Source organism: Tyto alba, unplaced genomic scaffold (genome assembly GCF_018691265.1).
Source record: "Tyto alba isolate M040663 unplaced genomic scaffold, T.alba_DEE_v4.0 Super-Scaffold_18, whole genome shotgun sequence".
In the NCBI taxonomy this organism is placed as follows: domain Eukaryota; kingdom Metazoa; phylum Chordata; class Aves; order Strigiformes; family Tytonidae; genus Tyto; species Tyto alba.
Window position 1 is genome coordinate 21301046 of NW_024881280.1, and position 16733 is coordinate 21317778.

Consider the following 16733-nt stretch of genomic DNA (forward strand, 5'->3'; position numbering starts at 1 on the left):
AATTTTTCTCCACATTTGTTCACTTAAATTTCTCTCAAGAAAAGCAGTTAAGCAGAAATTTTCCTGGAACAACTGCTTTTCCAGGCTTATGGATGCATGCAAGTTAATTTATAAATAAAAGCTCAAACCAGTAACTGACAATGTTTAATGTTTATCTGCCAATTGGGCTGAGAAAATCCACATGGAAGGAAAGTTCTATAAAGTTAGAGGAATGTTATTTCCTCTAAGATAGGAAAATACAAGTGTTTGAATGGCAGTGCTGCAAATGTATTTTTCCACAACCACCACTGAGCAGCATCCTATCCAGGCAACTGTTTGGTGTCCTCTAAGTGATCTGTGGAGAGGGAGCAGGTACTTGTACTTTTCTTCTGCACTACCTTCGTTTCACTTCCTGAATTTGCCTGAAGATCATTATAAAAAGCTGAGTTCAGTCAGAACAGTCAGATGGCAGAAAAAAGACAACAGATATTCACCACATACTTCCCTACACATCAGCATGTGTTAAAATGGAAGAAATCAAACCTATTAATTTTAACTCTCAGATAAATGTAACTGAGACCCAAAAATATTATAATGATATGTGAAGTTCAGTATTAGAGATAAACTAAACTTTAGGGACAGCGATGAAAAAGTGAGTCTTTTAAAACACCAATTTTCTCAAATTATTGGCTGAGAAGCGTTCTTTTTTGTAAAGAGAACAAATTGTTTAAAGAACTTGACAGAAAATGTCAGTGTTATCAGAACAGAAATGGTGGTAAACAAACTTAATTACACTGTTAAACTGCAAAGGTCTCTATCTGATTTAAATGGCAAAGGCAACGAAGCTTTTACCATCAATTTAAATCAACACCTCAACGCTGGAGAGATGGGCACTACTGCTTCACACAACAGGTAATCATACTCCGCTCTTGCTACTGACCACTTGTTTTTCACATGCTCACAAAGATAATGTAAAATACATACTTAAAAGATGTTCAGAAAAATCTTTTCCTACTTCTCTTTCATTCTGTTCATTATATGGAGCTGGATGAAAGTAGATCAAGAGAAGGAGCGATAGGGAAGAGAGAAAGTGAGGGAGAGTAGAAGAGAGGGAAGGAAAGGGAATGAGATGGAGAGAAACAATGGGCAGGGGAGGGAGGGAGAAAATGAGGAAGGGAGAGAGACCTTCGTATGATGGAAGAGAGTGGACAGAAATAATTATGGCAAACTTGCTAACTACTGGAGCCTCCTAAGAAGCACCAACAAATACTCCAGCACATGTGGATCCAAATTTGACTGAGACTACTATGGGTTCAACTTGTTCTAGGACTCGTAAACAGCAGTCAATAGTAAACTCAGTCATTTGCTAAGAATATGAAATAACGCCTATATGCCAAGAGGAAATTTTCCTTCCAAAAACCTTCAATGCAAAGCTATTTAGAAACAAGAGTTTTCTGAGCAGCAGAACCACTGAAAACTTGTTTCTTACAACCGAGTTTTGAGGTTGAGTTTCTGCACGGATTTGCTGGTATCTAATATAGTGAATCCACACTGCAGCCTTGCCGTCATGGGACTCAACATACACATAATTTTCACTAGATAGCTGCCTATCTTTCATAAAACTTCGAAGAAAATAATGTCCTTCTGTTTTTTTATATATCAATTTAGCAGAAATTAGACAATGGCCTCCGACACTGTTGGGGGTGTAGAACAGTCAGACAGAGACAGACAGTGTAATTGCACAAGTCTTGTTTCCTTAGGAAACGCAGCAAAATGCATGTGACACACAAAAGCTGCCTCTCTAAAACAGTGGTCCAAACAACAAGAAGAGACAGCCACAGAATCTCCCAATGGACAACTCAGTCATTAATTGAAATCTTATCAATTCAATTATAGTGCAAACTTGGACAAAAATACCAAACAGTAATGAAATTATTAACATATAAAAACGAATAAACAGAAAAAGAACAGATTTTTTTACAAGGACTTTTAACAAGCACACAGCAAAGAGAAAAATGAAGAGAACAAAAGTCAAGCTGAACACTGTTGAAAAAGCTGAACAATGTCCGACAAAGCTAATACCATGCTTCTTTCAGCAGAAAGGCAATTTTAGAAAGTGAAAATTGTGGTGGGGGAAGTAAAGATGTCTTTCAATATCTCTGAAAATGCAGAGTTTGATTCCTCAAGAGAACAAGACACTGTGTGTAGGTATAAGCATTCACAGATAAATATGTACTTGTTCCCAGGGTTGTAATAGGAATGGTAGTGCATAACAGTTATGGAATAAGGAGTATGAAAATTACTATGGACACCTTTACTTCTCATTTACAAAATCTGGCAAGAAATCATTCATCCAAATACTCCTCAGAGAGGAAGACTCTCTCTTTCAGAAAGGAGCCCATTCAGTTTGGGTTAACTGCATCACTTAGTGGTTGCAAACCTAATTGTTATTCTCTCTCTTTTTCTCAAGAAACAGTTGCAAAGTAAACTGGTGGAGCCCCAAGCTCATCAACTGAGGCTGTGAAACAGGGCTTCCTAACAGGCTTATTTTTTCATAAAAACAACAGGGAAAGTACTAAAAGAAAAAGAATTCTTTAGTTATGCAAATGGAAATTGGTCTTACATGCCACAATAACTAACATTTTGCATATTAAAAACTTCCAGTAACACAACAGACAATACAGAGAGAGTTTAAGATAGATGTATATAAAGGAATCCCATGATACTTTAGTGTGATACACTGGTTTGAAAGAGCACTGTCAAAGCCTTCCAAGAAAAAGAATCTCCCTGAAAATTAGCTATTTGACTACCAGCAATAGAAGGACACTTGTAAGAGATCTAGCATACATTATATGGTAAGTTTTCTCCCTGGTAATTATACAGATTTTCTCATAAAGGGTTTAAAATACATTTAGCACCAAGTGAAGGATCATATGGATAACTTAAGTCAGACAAAGGTTTTCTACTTACATTATTTCACACATCACTTTTCAATAGCAATCAAAAAATAACTGAAATCTATGAATCATCTTTTATAGAATACAGATTCACTGCAGAAGCTGGAACTTGCATTCTTCAGGATGGGTGGAAAATTTCTGAAATAAATGCTTTTTTTAAGTGTTTTTTGTTTTTTTTTTTTTTTTTTTAACTACTTTACCAGTAATAGTTGCAGCTTCAGCAGACAATGGTTGCTGATTGAGACTACTTGTTTCCGAATCTATGTGGAGTGTAGTTAGACTGGCCACTTCTTGCTCCTCAGCACTCTGTTGCTGTCCTGAAATTGCATCAACGTCAGTGGAAGCTGGTGTCCCTGCCTCGGTGCCAAAGCTGAAATCTGTAAGAGCAAAGCACTGTATTAACTTACAACCTAAAAATACCACTAATATAAAAAACAAAAGCCCAGAACCTCCAAAATCCTCCATGGAAAACTTGTATGTGCATCTCCTATGCTACTAACACACTGTTACAGAATTTACATAAAATGTAATAGCAGAAAGTAATTAACTATTATGAACATTCTCATTCCTGTCACAAAGCTGTGACTGTACTTCTGGAGAAGATGCTCCTATTGCCTGTCCTGTATTCTGCTTAGTTGCTGCAAGTGAACCTACGTGCCAATAAAGTAAAAATAATGGAAACATACACTAAAGAATGTATTTTCAAAATTTACAAGCTGGAAGAAATATCCAAGTTGGTTGTTAAAGCATTACGTTCGAACCAAAAATATGGCAAATGATATTCTAACAAATGGCTTTTTCAACACTACGGGAAAAATGTCATGCTGAAACGTAGGTTTAAATATCATCACTTAATTGCATAACATCTACCTATATAAAAATTGTAATTTCTTCAATAAATTCTACCATAAAAACATTACTTCTCTCTTACTTAATACATGAAGTCATAATTCCCAGCAATGATTGTGACACCTTCTGTTGAACAAGAGTGGGAATGGAAAAATGAAATGAATGAAAAGCATTGTGTTATTATGCAAAGCATACTAATTTTTACCATATTACACTTAGCATCTTGATTAATCTATAGTTACACAAAGACCACTGCAAAAATAACAGAAGCCTCTCTTTTAGTTTAACTAAATGTTTTCAAAAGAATTAAATAGCTTCCAAAACAAGTAACCTTTCATTTTTATATTTTTTGCAAAACAGTCAGACACATTCCAGGGAGAAGACAATATTTCTTTCTAACTTCTGTTCGCTGTTTGTCTGCTTTTTTGCACAGTAGCACTCCAGTGCTGTTTTGTATAGTATACTATAAACACAGTAGCCTTCCTCAAGAACTCCACTTGCTCCGTTAACCTGCTAATGATTTCCATGGGAAATGAAAATAAGCTCTCTTTACAGAAAACTGCTGGCATACAACTTTACCAAAAAAAAGGAAAAAAAGAGAAAAAAAAAAAAAAAAAAAAAAGGGGAAATTCGCAAGCCATCAATCAAAAATGCTATTACTTTTGGGAAAATATACTTGCTTTCAAATTTGCGGCCATCATACTGGAAGGCGCTGAAGGAGTCAGAGTGGCTGTCTGAACTGATGAGGTCGCTGCTGCCCGCGCTGGCAGGTGACGTCCATTCGGAAGGCACGCCTGGGTCATCTATTGGACGCATTTGGTTCTGTTTGTTCAATATATCGGGAAGGTCTTTAGGAACTTCCAGGCTACCAGGACTGCTTCCTCTTCTTGTCACATTCTAAACATCGAAGAGATATAAATTATCTTACAATCCTGAATCACTTATTTATATAAAATGGAAAAAGCAATCCCACATTTGCAGATGTCTGAATGTAACAAATAGTTCCTAAGTACTTAAACTAGAAATTGTCATCATACTACACACATAGCCAAGACTTTCCAAACCCCACAACAGACAGCAGTAAGTGAACAACCCATGCAGTCACACAATTTCATAAATGCAAATGTTATCTGCACAATGAATTTTTGGGTATATACCTTCAAAGGCTATGATTCAGACTAGCATGTGCCACACGTATTAGGTAAGACTTGAGAGAGAAAAGCAGTAAAAAAGTATATTATCTCTAGATTATGTCTAAATTACTAAAGAAAACTTCTTAACCTTGGTTCCAGACATAAGCAGAAAAAAAAGGTCAAGGAATTTTGTGTTTTCTGGCCTACAGGCTATCATATTATAAGCAAAAATTTAATGGACACCACAAGTAAGTGAATTTACTAACTCATATATTAATTTTCTTATGATTAAACCAAAACCTTGGTACTGACTTAGACACCAAAGGCAGCATATAGCAGAAATAAGGCATATAGATTTGCTCATGTAAAAGTAAGGTGGTGTTCTATCTGGAGTCTTTCTTTCAGTACTTTTTTCCCACAGATAGGACTGCTTGCTTGAAAGGGAAGAGAGATTGAAGTTGAAAAGCCATTTTATGAAATGGCTTGAAATCTTTATATATGATGAGACCGAAGATGACTTTTACACTAGGCCCAGTCACTTCTCTATTCTTTTACTACTCAACTACTAGTTAGAGATTTACTCAGACTGACAGGCTTTTCATGATACAAGGTTTTAGCGTTCAATAGATATAACAACCTAAAACTAATCTTAATGAATTGGTACTCTGTTTTAAGAAGGCATACCTATTTTTGTGTGTTGGATTACAAAATCAGGGGCAGTTTCAAAATATTTATTCAAACTTACCTTGGCTGTTTTTTGCTACCTAAGGAAAGTATCAATTCTTTTGTCTGAACTATTAATAACCAGTATTCTTGCTCATCTATGTGAAAACAAATAGTATTACCTCTCTTAATTTCTTCTGTGGCCAGCTGTGATGATTTCTGTTTTATTCCTTTGCAAACTAAATTAACACTTTTTTTTATAGGCTTCAAGCTAGCATTTTTATCTTGTAACTCAAAACTTGCTAAGAAGAATACTTTGCACCAACAATCAAGTTTCATAAACATGAGTTCAATACAAGAGAGAAAAAAGCATACCTTTGGACAAACTTTATAGGTCCTCTCTTGCCATTTATAAAAGATGGTGATAAATAAATTTTTCTAACCACTTCAAAGAATCTTCTTCTGCCCCTTATTAGCAACAACTACTTGTTTACAAGTTTCTACAGAAGCATGTCTTAAAATGACCTTCTTTAAAAAATTCTAAGCAGAAAAAGGAACTGAGCAACTTTTAAATGCTACAATTAAATTGTTACCCATTCTGTTCTTCATTTGCAACTTTTTTTTTATATTTCCCCCTTCATTGCTAGTTAATAAAACTTATCTCTTCAAATCAGTTGTCTCATCTTGTAAGCATTCAACAGTAATCAGAAACTCTTGACTTAAAATTGATTAGAATTTCTCATTATGAATGACATGCCAAACGACATGACACTTCTCAAAAAGTATAGGAAGAAAGTCTATGAAAAGTTGGTCCAATTAGCAGGGAACTATTTATAAGAAATTATTCAACACTCCTAAGTGAAATAAAAAAAATAAGAAAAAAACATACACTGGTGTACTTCCATAGTCTGTTGCACTGATTGTACCTGTAGAGAATAGTACCATATTACAGCATGGTACCTAACTACATACCTCCCTGCAAACTGCAAATTTACATATAAACTATTATTCTGAAAGTGTCTGTGTACAAATATCTTTACAGATGAAAGTAAGGCCTTTTAAATCAATGAGACTATAAATCTGGCAATAACTTCTGCATTGCTTCCACAATGATTTAATAGCTATAAAAACACAAATGACATAAAATGGCATGAATCTATATTAAAGGCAAGGAATAATTAAGTGATATTCTTAATTCTTTCTGCTTCATAAAATCCAGAGAAAGATGTTTTAGTGAACTGATTTATAATGTCACTGATGAGTTCATACATACATGCAGACTTACATATTGAAATGTAGGAAGTTTAAAGGCTTACCAGTGCACTACCACTGCGGAGTCTCTCAGCTATAAATTCATCCATGAGGTCAGGGACATTTGTATTGCTACTGCCAATATCACTATCAATAGGGTGCAGCTTTTGACTCATGTCCTCTCTATTAGCTAAAAGCAAATGGACAACTGTATATAGTAAAGAACACACCAAAGCATTTGCAAAACAAAAGGTAACAAATGAAAAAACCTGCTAATTAACAGAAATTAAAAAATCAAAATTGCAAAACATGCATTTTAAGAATTTCCCTCTTTTAAAGCAGATTCTACTTTAAGAATTAGTATGGCTTCTTCTTCCCACTAAGCAGGGGTTAGTCGATTTCCAGTACCACCTTAAAGAGCAAGAAGCTTATAGGTAAGCACTACTCAAAGTTGTTAATGCTTGCTTTAAGGATACAGCATATATTCTTCCTCCGTATCATAACAAATAAGTAATAAATCCCCAAAATTTTATGATTCCTACAGGCTCCTTCTTCATTGCATTCCTAATGAAGAGCAACGTATTGGAAAAAGTAAACTAGGTTGTAATATGTACTAATGACAAATGTCACAAGTGTGGCACTGTATACAGTTAATATAAATAGTGCAAAGAAAATGCTACGTAATAAAATTACATACTAGTACATGGAATGAAAATTCAAACTCTGGATGGTCAATGGTTATGAACAATTAATTAAGTTCACTCATTTATCAGTGTTATATTTTTGATATAACTATACTGTTCATATTTAACTGTGGCTGTTACACTCGACTTCATGACCTTCACCTTTAAAGTCTTCAAGTTATTTCAGTTCATATTTTCTCTGTAAGAATTTTTCCCTCAGTGCCATCTCTCATGAGACCACCACGTAGTTTATTCTAATAATCAGGCTCAATTAAATGTTACAGATTTCAAATAAAAGGTACTCCTAAAATCAGTGCTTTCCAGGTATCTCTTTTTCAGAAGTCTAGATTCTGCAGGGAAGAAAATAACTTTTTTGAGACCCATGACAGTCACACTCGTGGTGCTATGCTTACAAAGACTGCCCTCAGGTGGCATTAACATCTCGATGCAGGATGCATTACAGAATCCTCTGTTAATCATGCCAGCATAAAAATGGGGAAAAAGAAAACCTACATTACTGCTGAAAGTTAATTCATTGTTCATTTAAGGTTACGTGAACTAAGACAACAGGTATTAGAGTGACAGCCTTCTTTTTTGATCAGTCCACAGAGGTCTCATAGTTAGCAGGAGAAAGACTATCATGAGACCTTCATGAACATCCATGATTCCAAGAAAAAAGAAAGCAATGAAAGATGTTGCCAAGATGTAACCGCATCATTTTGATGAATAAATACAGAAAGGCCTACAGCGTATTTTGAAAAAGACTCAAACAAAACATGGTTAGACTCACAGAGAACTGTCGCAATGAAATCATTCCAGTAACAGGAGATTTCTGTTTCAGACTATTTTTTGAAAGTGATCTAAACTGACCTCCAAATGTAAATTTGAGGGGCATTTTTGTTTTGGAGGAGGAAAAGGAGGAAGAGGAGGAGGAGGAAGAAGAAAACACACTAAATGAACCAGAAATACAATTAGTTCAACCTAGCTGGTCGAGAGCCAGGTCCTTATGACAAACTACACACACTCAGAGTGGAATAGCACATTTTGATAAAATATGTGTATGCCAATCATTCAGTAGGCTAAATTTTAAAGCTCTGCATGGTAGATGGAAATTCAAAACTCTCAGGGCTTAATCCTTTATTAGGTCATTTACTGTCTCTTCCTCTTCCCTAACCTGATGGTCTTCAGCAGCAAAGAGGTTCAACTAAGTATCTTGAAAAGGGAAATTAGTAATTTAAAGTATGTAAAAGTAACTTATGCTGGGAGAAAAATCAGCTGGCTGTAGGCGCATGCATAACCAAACAGGGAAAGCAGTGATCATCCCAAAGCCTTTTGATTGCTTATCAGAGCTTGCTTCAGTTGCATTAAGCCAAACTGGTGCTGCCTTTCTCCTTTTGCGCTCTGCACACTGTTAGTGCTCACCTGCAGCTTTCCTTCCAAAATAGCCCATTACATGACTGTACAGATCCCTCAGTGGAGCCTCTGCTGGCATTCTGTTCTGCCTCTGTGGGGAAACATTTGCCTTCGGCTTCGAAAGAGCATGTACAACAGTTTTATAAACACCACCCAGGGAGCCCTGCTGTTGTGCTGACTCCTGACCTGATGCTCTAAAGGCACTACGATTATGGAACTGATTAACTGCAATACCTTCTTTTTGCAACACGGCTGCTTGAATTTCTGTAGATTCCTTAATTTGCTTGCTGCCAGCTGAAGCAGCACTGATTGCATCTAGAGGTCTATATATTCCAGGTCTAACCAGCTCTGTGACAGCTGATGAGCTGGCGCTTGCACTGGCACTGCTGTTGCTGCTACCACTACCGCTACTACTGAAGCCACCGAGTTTACGAAGTCTTGCTTTCCAAGCGGCCTCTTTGCTCTCAAGAGGATTGTAAAATTGAACCGATTCAGTAGATGGCCTAAAAGTAACATGAACACTATTTCTTTTTTTAGTTGTTATTTTCATGATTTTGGCCCTATGAGTTACGGTTTCAGATATACTCCTTTTAGTTGGTGACAGTTTGCTTGTGCCTGTGATGTGAGGCATTTGAGGGTTAACTTGTGCTTTAGGAAGAATTTTCTTTGCATGCATAACACGTGAGTTGGTTACTTTTTCATTAAACTGGGCACTTTTATGCTTTCCAGCTACCGTTGCTTCCACAACTAAATCTACATCAGCTTCAGTGGCTGCTTGCCTGTACAGGTATCTCTTCCCTTCTTTGTTGCTAGGACTACTCGACCCATGATCAAACACGCTTTCATACTGTTTATCAATATTTAACTGTTTGGCTTTATCGAGTGCTTGATTTCTTGTAACAATGTCTACTTGAGTAGGTGCAATATTACTTATAAAGCCACTTTGGTTTTGTTCTAGGTGCAGCTCTGTGTTATCGGCTCTTTCTGTAACAGTAATGCTATTCGTACATTGACCAGTCTGATCTCTATTTTCTAATCCATCCAGTGGTAATCTATCATTCCTATTTACTGATGTATCAACTTCGTGAGCAGAAGCCTCACATTTATCTATCTCAAAGTTACCGCAAAGTTCTTCTTTTTCTTTAAGATATTCTCTCAGAGAGGAAAGGAGATCATCTTCACCTTCAAGGTCAACATATTGGCTTTGTTCAAAGGCTGTGTTTGCAAATTCTACCGGCCCTATTAAATGACAAAGATGGTCATAAATACTATCCCCAACTTCCAAGGAGGACTCTCTGCTATTTGTATCAGTGATATGGCTTTCAGTGGATCTATGCATTGAAGAGGTCTCAGTGGAACTCTGTAAGCTTGGAGCATGATGGGATGAACTGTCAATGACAGGAACTGCACCTTTGGCTCGTTCAACTGCGAATGGTTCCAGGATGTCAGAGGTGCTGCTGCTTCGTGGCAGTGGCTGTTCCTCATTTAATGCACCAAAAACTTCACTTGGAGCATCCTCACTCTGTGAAAAATGTCTGACTCGAGGTGGACGTGGAAGAATTTGAGCATCGTCAATGTCTGTAGGAAGAAAGTATATGTAACATGCACTAAAATTTACATACAGAGACAATATTTATTTACCACTACATCCTAATTATGTGACTTTAAAAGCCAGGAAAGTCCAGAGCCTTGTTTTCTTAAGTACAACAAAAATACTTTTTCCAGTACTACAGTGTTAAAAACACACGCACATAATATCCAGTACAGAATGTAATATAAATGAGTTAGACCATCAGAACACAGTTTTAAATGTTAACATGCATGAGAACAAACAGTGAGACCATGGAACGTTTGGAAATACAGTTAAAGCTAGGGCTGTGCCAATAAGTTCAATAATTCAACCAATATTATTCCAGCTACCATGTTCAGGAAATGGCTACGTGGAATACAAATTAACTTAACAGTAGTACCCTTCATGGAATTTACATCTTCAGAAAAATGTACAACTCCAAAGAGAGCAAATAAGTTTTCTGGAAAATCAGAAATATCTATTGAAGTGGCAAACTATTACTTTTTCATTACTTGTATGAATATGTATAAATTACTGAACTATTATAAAGAATACTATCATACATTTATTAATATTATGGCATATGTAATACAGTATATATCTAAAGACTAAAGCTTTTAAATGACAGGGAAGAGCTGGCCCTACACAGAAAAGATGACTTACATAATGGATAATTTAAAGATATATCCTTTTTCCCTAGAAGGATGCTTTGTCTCTCATCTTCAAAACGTGAAACTAAATACTTGATGGAGGCTTACCTCCCCTTCTTCTTCCAGTTTTACTCAAGAAAATGTGACATACATAAGAATCACCAAGTTAAGGACTTTGCTACTGAAAAACATCCTGCAGCCTCACAACAATTAACATTAGAGTAAAACCCCTTTTGGTTATGAAAAGACCAGAACATTTGTTATGACCATTTGAATTAGCAACTCCTTGTGTCTGTTTAGACTGCTAATATGTTAGCATCAGTACAAACCATAGTTAACTGTAATGAAAGCTGCAGTTTCAACATGGATCACCTAGGAATTGTACAGAAGTATTATCTTCAGCCCATTTCATATCATCCACAAAAACAAAAAACCTTCACGCTCCTCTTCAGACTTCCTGATATGTTATAGGAACACCACATACTAACAAATCACCACTGTAGGCAAGACTAAGTATCTCTTACAGACAATTCAACTAATTGCAAGAATTCACACTAGCCCTTGCAGTATCTTTATGGGATAGGTACTTGGGAATGGTAAAGCAAAACCAGCCTTCTCAATCTTCTTTGGGTTTCTTTTTGATAGAATCCCTTATTCCCCAGATTTATTTTTCACTACCTACCACTTAAGAAGTTGTAGATATGCTTTTAAAGCCAGGAATAACAACAGAGAGTTTAAATGAACACCAACAAGTTACTTGCCACAATAAACACACTTACCTTGTGGTTCTATCTAGAGGGTTTATTTCAGGACTCCAGTGGTGAATTTACTTTAAATCAGCATAAAATTTAAGCCCCTTTCCCTCCCCTAAATCTGATACGTTACTGCCAAAATAAAGAACTTATTCTGAATTAATTTTAAAATATTTATATTATTAGTTCATGGACCTCTATACCTATTTCAGTAATACTTAATAATGATAATATGAAGTCACGTGAAAATCCTGTTTTACAGTGTTCACACTTTGCTGAGAATGTTAGAGCTGGAGCTGAATTTTCTCATATTCTTCTTCTGAGTAAAACTAGAGAAATTAGATAAATCTCTACTTAACTAAATGTAAGTGTTGGAAGAAGACGAAAAGAGGTATTTCCACGCTCAAGTTTTCAGAGAGGTTAAAATTTTAAAATTAAAGCTTAATCTGATACAAAGTTTACTGAACTGTAAAGACAGGAAATAGACAGGTCTATATTAGAAAAAGAAAGTAGACGTCCAAGCTATTTCAGAAAATAAACATTAACTGAAAATCATCGTATACCGGAGAATTTATTATACCTTTCCTCTCCAGCTTTGATAAGCAACAAATTTCGCATCATTGGTCTTGTTCACTTATTACTAACTATATGAATGGACACCCCCTGAAATGAATGGTGTCTCTCTCTATTTGGAACTGTTATTTCAAACTCTCTACTGACTTAGGCACAGATTAATGCAGGTTATGCTTATATAGTCTCAAAGTTACTTCTTACATCTGCAAAGAAAGGACCATACAATTCAGTCAAAAATATGTATGATAATGTTATATATGAGATTAATATATGTAACTGTGATACACCAATCTCATCTTGAGCCCTCAATATGCATCTTTTATAAATTCAAGCTTATCTAAAGCAGCAGCCTGAGGATTGCGTAGTGTGCATGCATGCAGTGATTATGATTTTCTAGGATGTTAAAAATTACTAGATGGAAAACTCCAAATGCATGCCAAGCAGCTCCACACATTGAAATAAATTCAGCTAGATTTATTTCAGTGTTGATCCAGTATTAATTTTAGGTGCTCACATATGCATGATTAGCACACGTAAGTACACAAACATTTTCAAATGAACATGTAGTGCTTGTGCCAAGAGAGATTTCTTTTCTACAGAAGAGGAATTAAGGAAATGAAAAATACACTGTCATTGAAATATAAGCACTGAAAATATAGACAATGTTTAAAAAACCAAACGAACAGCTCCTTCATAACCAGGCTTCACGTTGCACAAAGGTATACAGTCAAATTGGGACACCATCAATTGCTAAGGAGCTTTCACTAACTACACTGCACTTGTGCACCAGAAGGCTGTGTATCTGACACACAGCATGTACCTGGGAGAAACGCTGTCCTGGTTCCTCACACCTTACAGTGGAGAAGAGATTGAAATTGGCAGTTCTAGCAATCTCATCCAGTCACAACTTTCATTAAATCAACATTACTTCTCCTTTTTCTGCTAGAAGGCAGAAAGAAAAGGTAGTTTTACAGTAGCAAGTGGGAGATAGATAACGTAAAATACAAACTCATGGAGAGACACATTCTGGCAAGACCACATGAACACAAGGAAAAGATTCCCATATAATGTTTGGACAGGATTATATTTCATCATGGAAAGTTATTTTACAAAGTGGAGAAAAAATAACATGTTTTGGTTCTCAGCTTTCATTCCAATTCTTCTAGAAGAACACACACATTCTATGAGTTTCTGGGGTTCAAGAATAATTACAGTCATATTGATGATACAATTATAACTTCTTTATATTTCATCTTAATGATTACTTACTGATTAGGGAGCAAGGTTGCAAAGGCATAATGTATGTTTCCCTTTCATGTTAATGCTTCATTTGATTATTTTAGTCCCAGTGGATAAGGAAACATCTCCCACCTGCAATACATTAGTCTGCCATAGTGGCCCACTGCTTCTAGGAATCTTACCTACGTCTCACCAACACTTTTTTTCACAAGTGATCTTGTACCTGAAAATCCTCAGCAGTTCCAGGAATGAATGGTTATTTTGTTAGTTATCCTATAAACATGTAAGAGTGGATTTCCTGTGATTCTAACAGGTTAAAAGAAAAGCTCTTTTTAGAAATATTGAAGATTTGCAACAACTGCACTACACCAAACCACTTTACTGTTTAATTACACATCTTAAAGCATAAATCTCCACTTATACTTTCTGGATCCTATTTGAAAAGCTGCAAATATTCTACACATGGGAATACAGCATAACTAAGAAACTACATGAAGGAACGGCAATCTTAGGAACAGCATCCTCTATGATGTTAGATGACTAGGTGTCAGTACTGAGCTTTTGCAATGAATTTTGTTAACCAACTGACTGATCTTCAAGCACGAACAGTATGTCTCAATAAATAACAAATCATAGTGAGGTGTACTGCCTTACTCTTAAAAATTAATATACTGTACTGTATAGGCAAAGATTTTGGCATAAATGCTTTCTTTTGGACTACCTGTCAAGATTCACTAGTGTTCAGTGAGTCAATCTTTCGATGAGGAGTTTCACACCTAAAAAGAAGCTGAATACTACTTCAAAAAGCTAAGATTAAGGCATCTTTTGGAATAATTTGAAATATCGTCTCCTTCTGTTTGTGTTGGATCTGAAAGTCAGTTTGGATAACAGGGATATTCATATAACTGTGAAATAAGAGGAAGGGCTGTCACACCTAACTAAACATCATTCATCACCTAAAGAATGTTTACAATAGAAACAATCTGATGACTTCCCAAATCACATGTTGTACATCTGGACACAGAAGACTTCCAGGAAAGAATGTATTTACTGTAAGAAGAAAAGGCAAGAAAAAACGATAAAAGTTCCATGTTTAAAAAAAAAAAAAAAAAAAAAAAAAAGAAAAGAAAAGAAAAAAGAAAGGGGAGAGAGACAGCGCAATAAAAAGTGCAGAAAATTAAAAAAGCAAAGAGCACTCAGATTCGGTAAATAGTTTCTCCTTTACTCTGCTACTTCCCCATCAGTACTCCAACAGCTTGCTTTTCTTCACTAGAGCTTTTTAGTTTTCCGTCAACGTTCAAGATTATTGGGCATATCATGAAGCTGTTTCAACATACATCTGTTCGAGAAGACACCAAAACCAAGACGCTCCTAGGACTACTTTTTCTATGTTAGAAGTGTAAAGGTCTGTAAAATTATTTGACTTTTGAGAATTACACTGGTCGTGCAGTTTTTGTATCGGATTCCAACAGAAAGGATTACAGCAAGAGAGCCATCAGGTTTGGTTCACATTAGAAGAAAGATGCAAGCCAGGTCTTTTCAGAAACATGGATGGTAAAATTGACTGCAAAAGCACTTTTGCCTTCTTTAAGACAGGATAATTAAGTATCAATGACTGTATGACAAAATAATAGTTCAATGTGAAACCTCATTCCCTTCTGCAGGTGCTCTTAAGATCTCCATTAAGAATTTACTATTTCCAACAACGTTATGGCCAGGTAAAATCTGTTTCCTAGTAGGTTGTTCATGTATCATTCTTATAAAAAGACCCCTATTTTCTAAGTTCTAATAATTTATATCTCAAAAGAGATATCCTTTGCACTCATACATTTATTATTACATATAATTCATATTTTATTATTCGTTGTTTGTGTTGTCAAGATTTGCATTCAAATACTTCATAATTTTTCATTGTGAAAGTCTGGTCTCTCTAGAGTGGGTTCCTTGGACTTTCCTGAATCTCTATTCATTTTTTTGGATTGAATAATAAGGCACAAAGTTTCTGTTTCACAACAAGAAGACTTAATTTTGGACACATAACAAAATACAATTATGAAAATACAGTTTTTGGTACTTCTTGGGTAACAAAGGCAGGCAGGAGAGATAGAAAAGATAAAAAAAGAACATATCTTCCATTTAAAAACTACTGCCATTAAGTCCTTATATTTGTACACAGTTTTGATTTTTTATATAGTCCTCCCACTATGCTTTCTCTTTTTTTTTTTTACTCATTGAGACAAAGGTATAATATGATTGTCAGTCTTAACACACTAATTTTCACCTATGTAATAACTGGAGCACAGGAAAAAACAACATTATCTGTAAACTTTCATGCATGCATTTTTAAAATCTGTGCTAATTCTAATTGTTGAACCTATTTGTTCAAAGAAAATTATCCAAAGTAAGCTACTGTCAAACTGCCAGGCAACCACCCTGCTGGACCAATCATAATGTTGAGGAAAACTACAACTCTGTAAAAAATGGATCATTTGGAAAACAACTCCAGAACACAGCACTTCAGAATTCCAAACTGTATAGATTTTTAAATGTTTTTATATATTAATGAAAACCAGGAATATTGTAAGGCATATTATATGATACCATATATTTCAGACATGCTTTTTTCATGGGAGCTAAAGTATATAATTATCATGGTTGTCCACACAACATTTATGACAGTGAATTCAAAAATTTGCATAGAAAGATGTAAATAGCAAATCAAAGTAAAATTACGTTCTTCCTTTCCCTCCCTCACTCATCACAAATAAAAACTTTAGATCAGTTGTACTCTCTGATAGACAGATGCTGTATTACTGCTTACCAATAAATTGAAAAAGCAAGATATTTCTCTAATTTTCACTTTTATGATAGTAAACATTGGCACAGCACTAACTTCTAACAGTTCCAGAATGAATTGCAAAATAGCATGGTATTTTACATAACTCAACATATTAATTCTTAACCTCTTCCCCTCTCCCCCCATCCCCCAAGTATTTTTACTTTGAAAAATTTAATGATTTA

The 16733-nt window shown here is 35.4% G+C and overlaps 1 protein-coding gene across 16 annotated transcripts in view; it reads right to left on the reverse strand.

Moving 5' to 3' along the window:
- Positions 1-16733, reverse strand: part of RALGAPA1 (Ral GTPase activating protein catalytic subunit alpha 1) — a 133451-nt gene that overhangs the window by 73478 nt on the left and 43240 nt on the right. For 8 of the 16 annotated variants that reach the window (XM_042791114.1, XM_042791115.1, XM_042791112.1 and 5 more), the window contains 4 exons: positions 8938-10506; positions 6898-7022; positions 4466-4682; positions 3137-3313 (listed from right to left, as the gene is read on the reverse strand). In XM_042791114.1, the coding sequence (XP_042647048.1) occupies positions 3137-3313; positions 4466-4682; positions 6898-7022; positions 8938-10506 (2088 nt within the window). The remainder of the gene's footprint in view (positions 1-3136; positions 3314-4465; positions 4683-6897; positions 7023-8937; positions 10507-16733) is intronic. The other 8 variants (XM_042791124.1, XM_042791123.1, XM_042791121.1 and 5 more) reach the window with 2 other exon arrangements.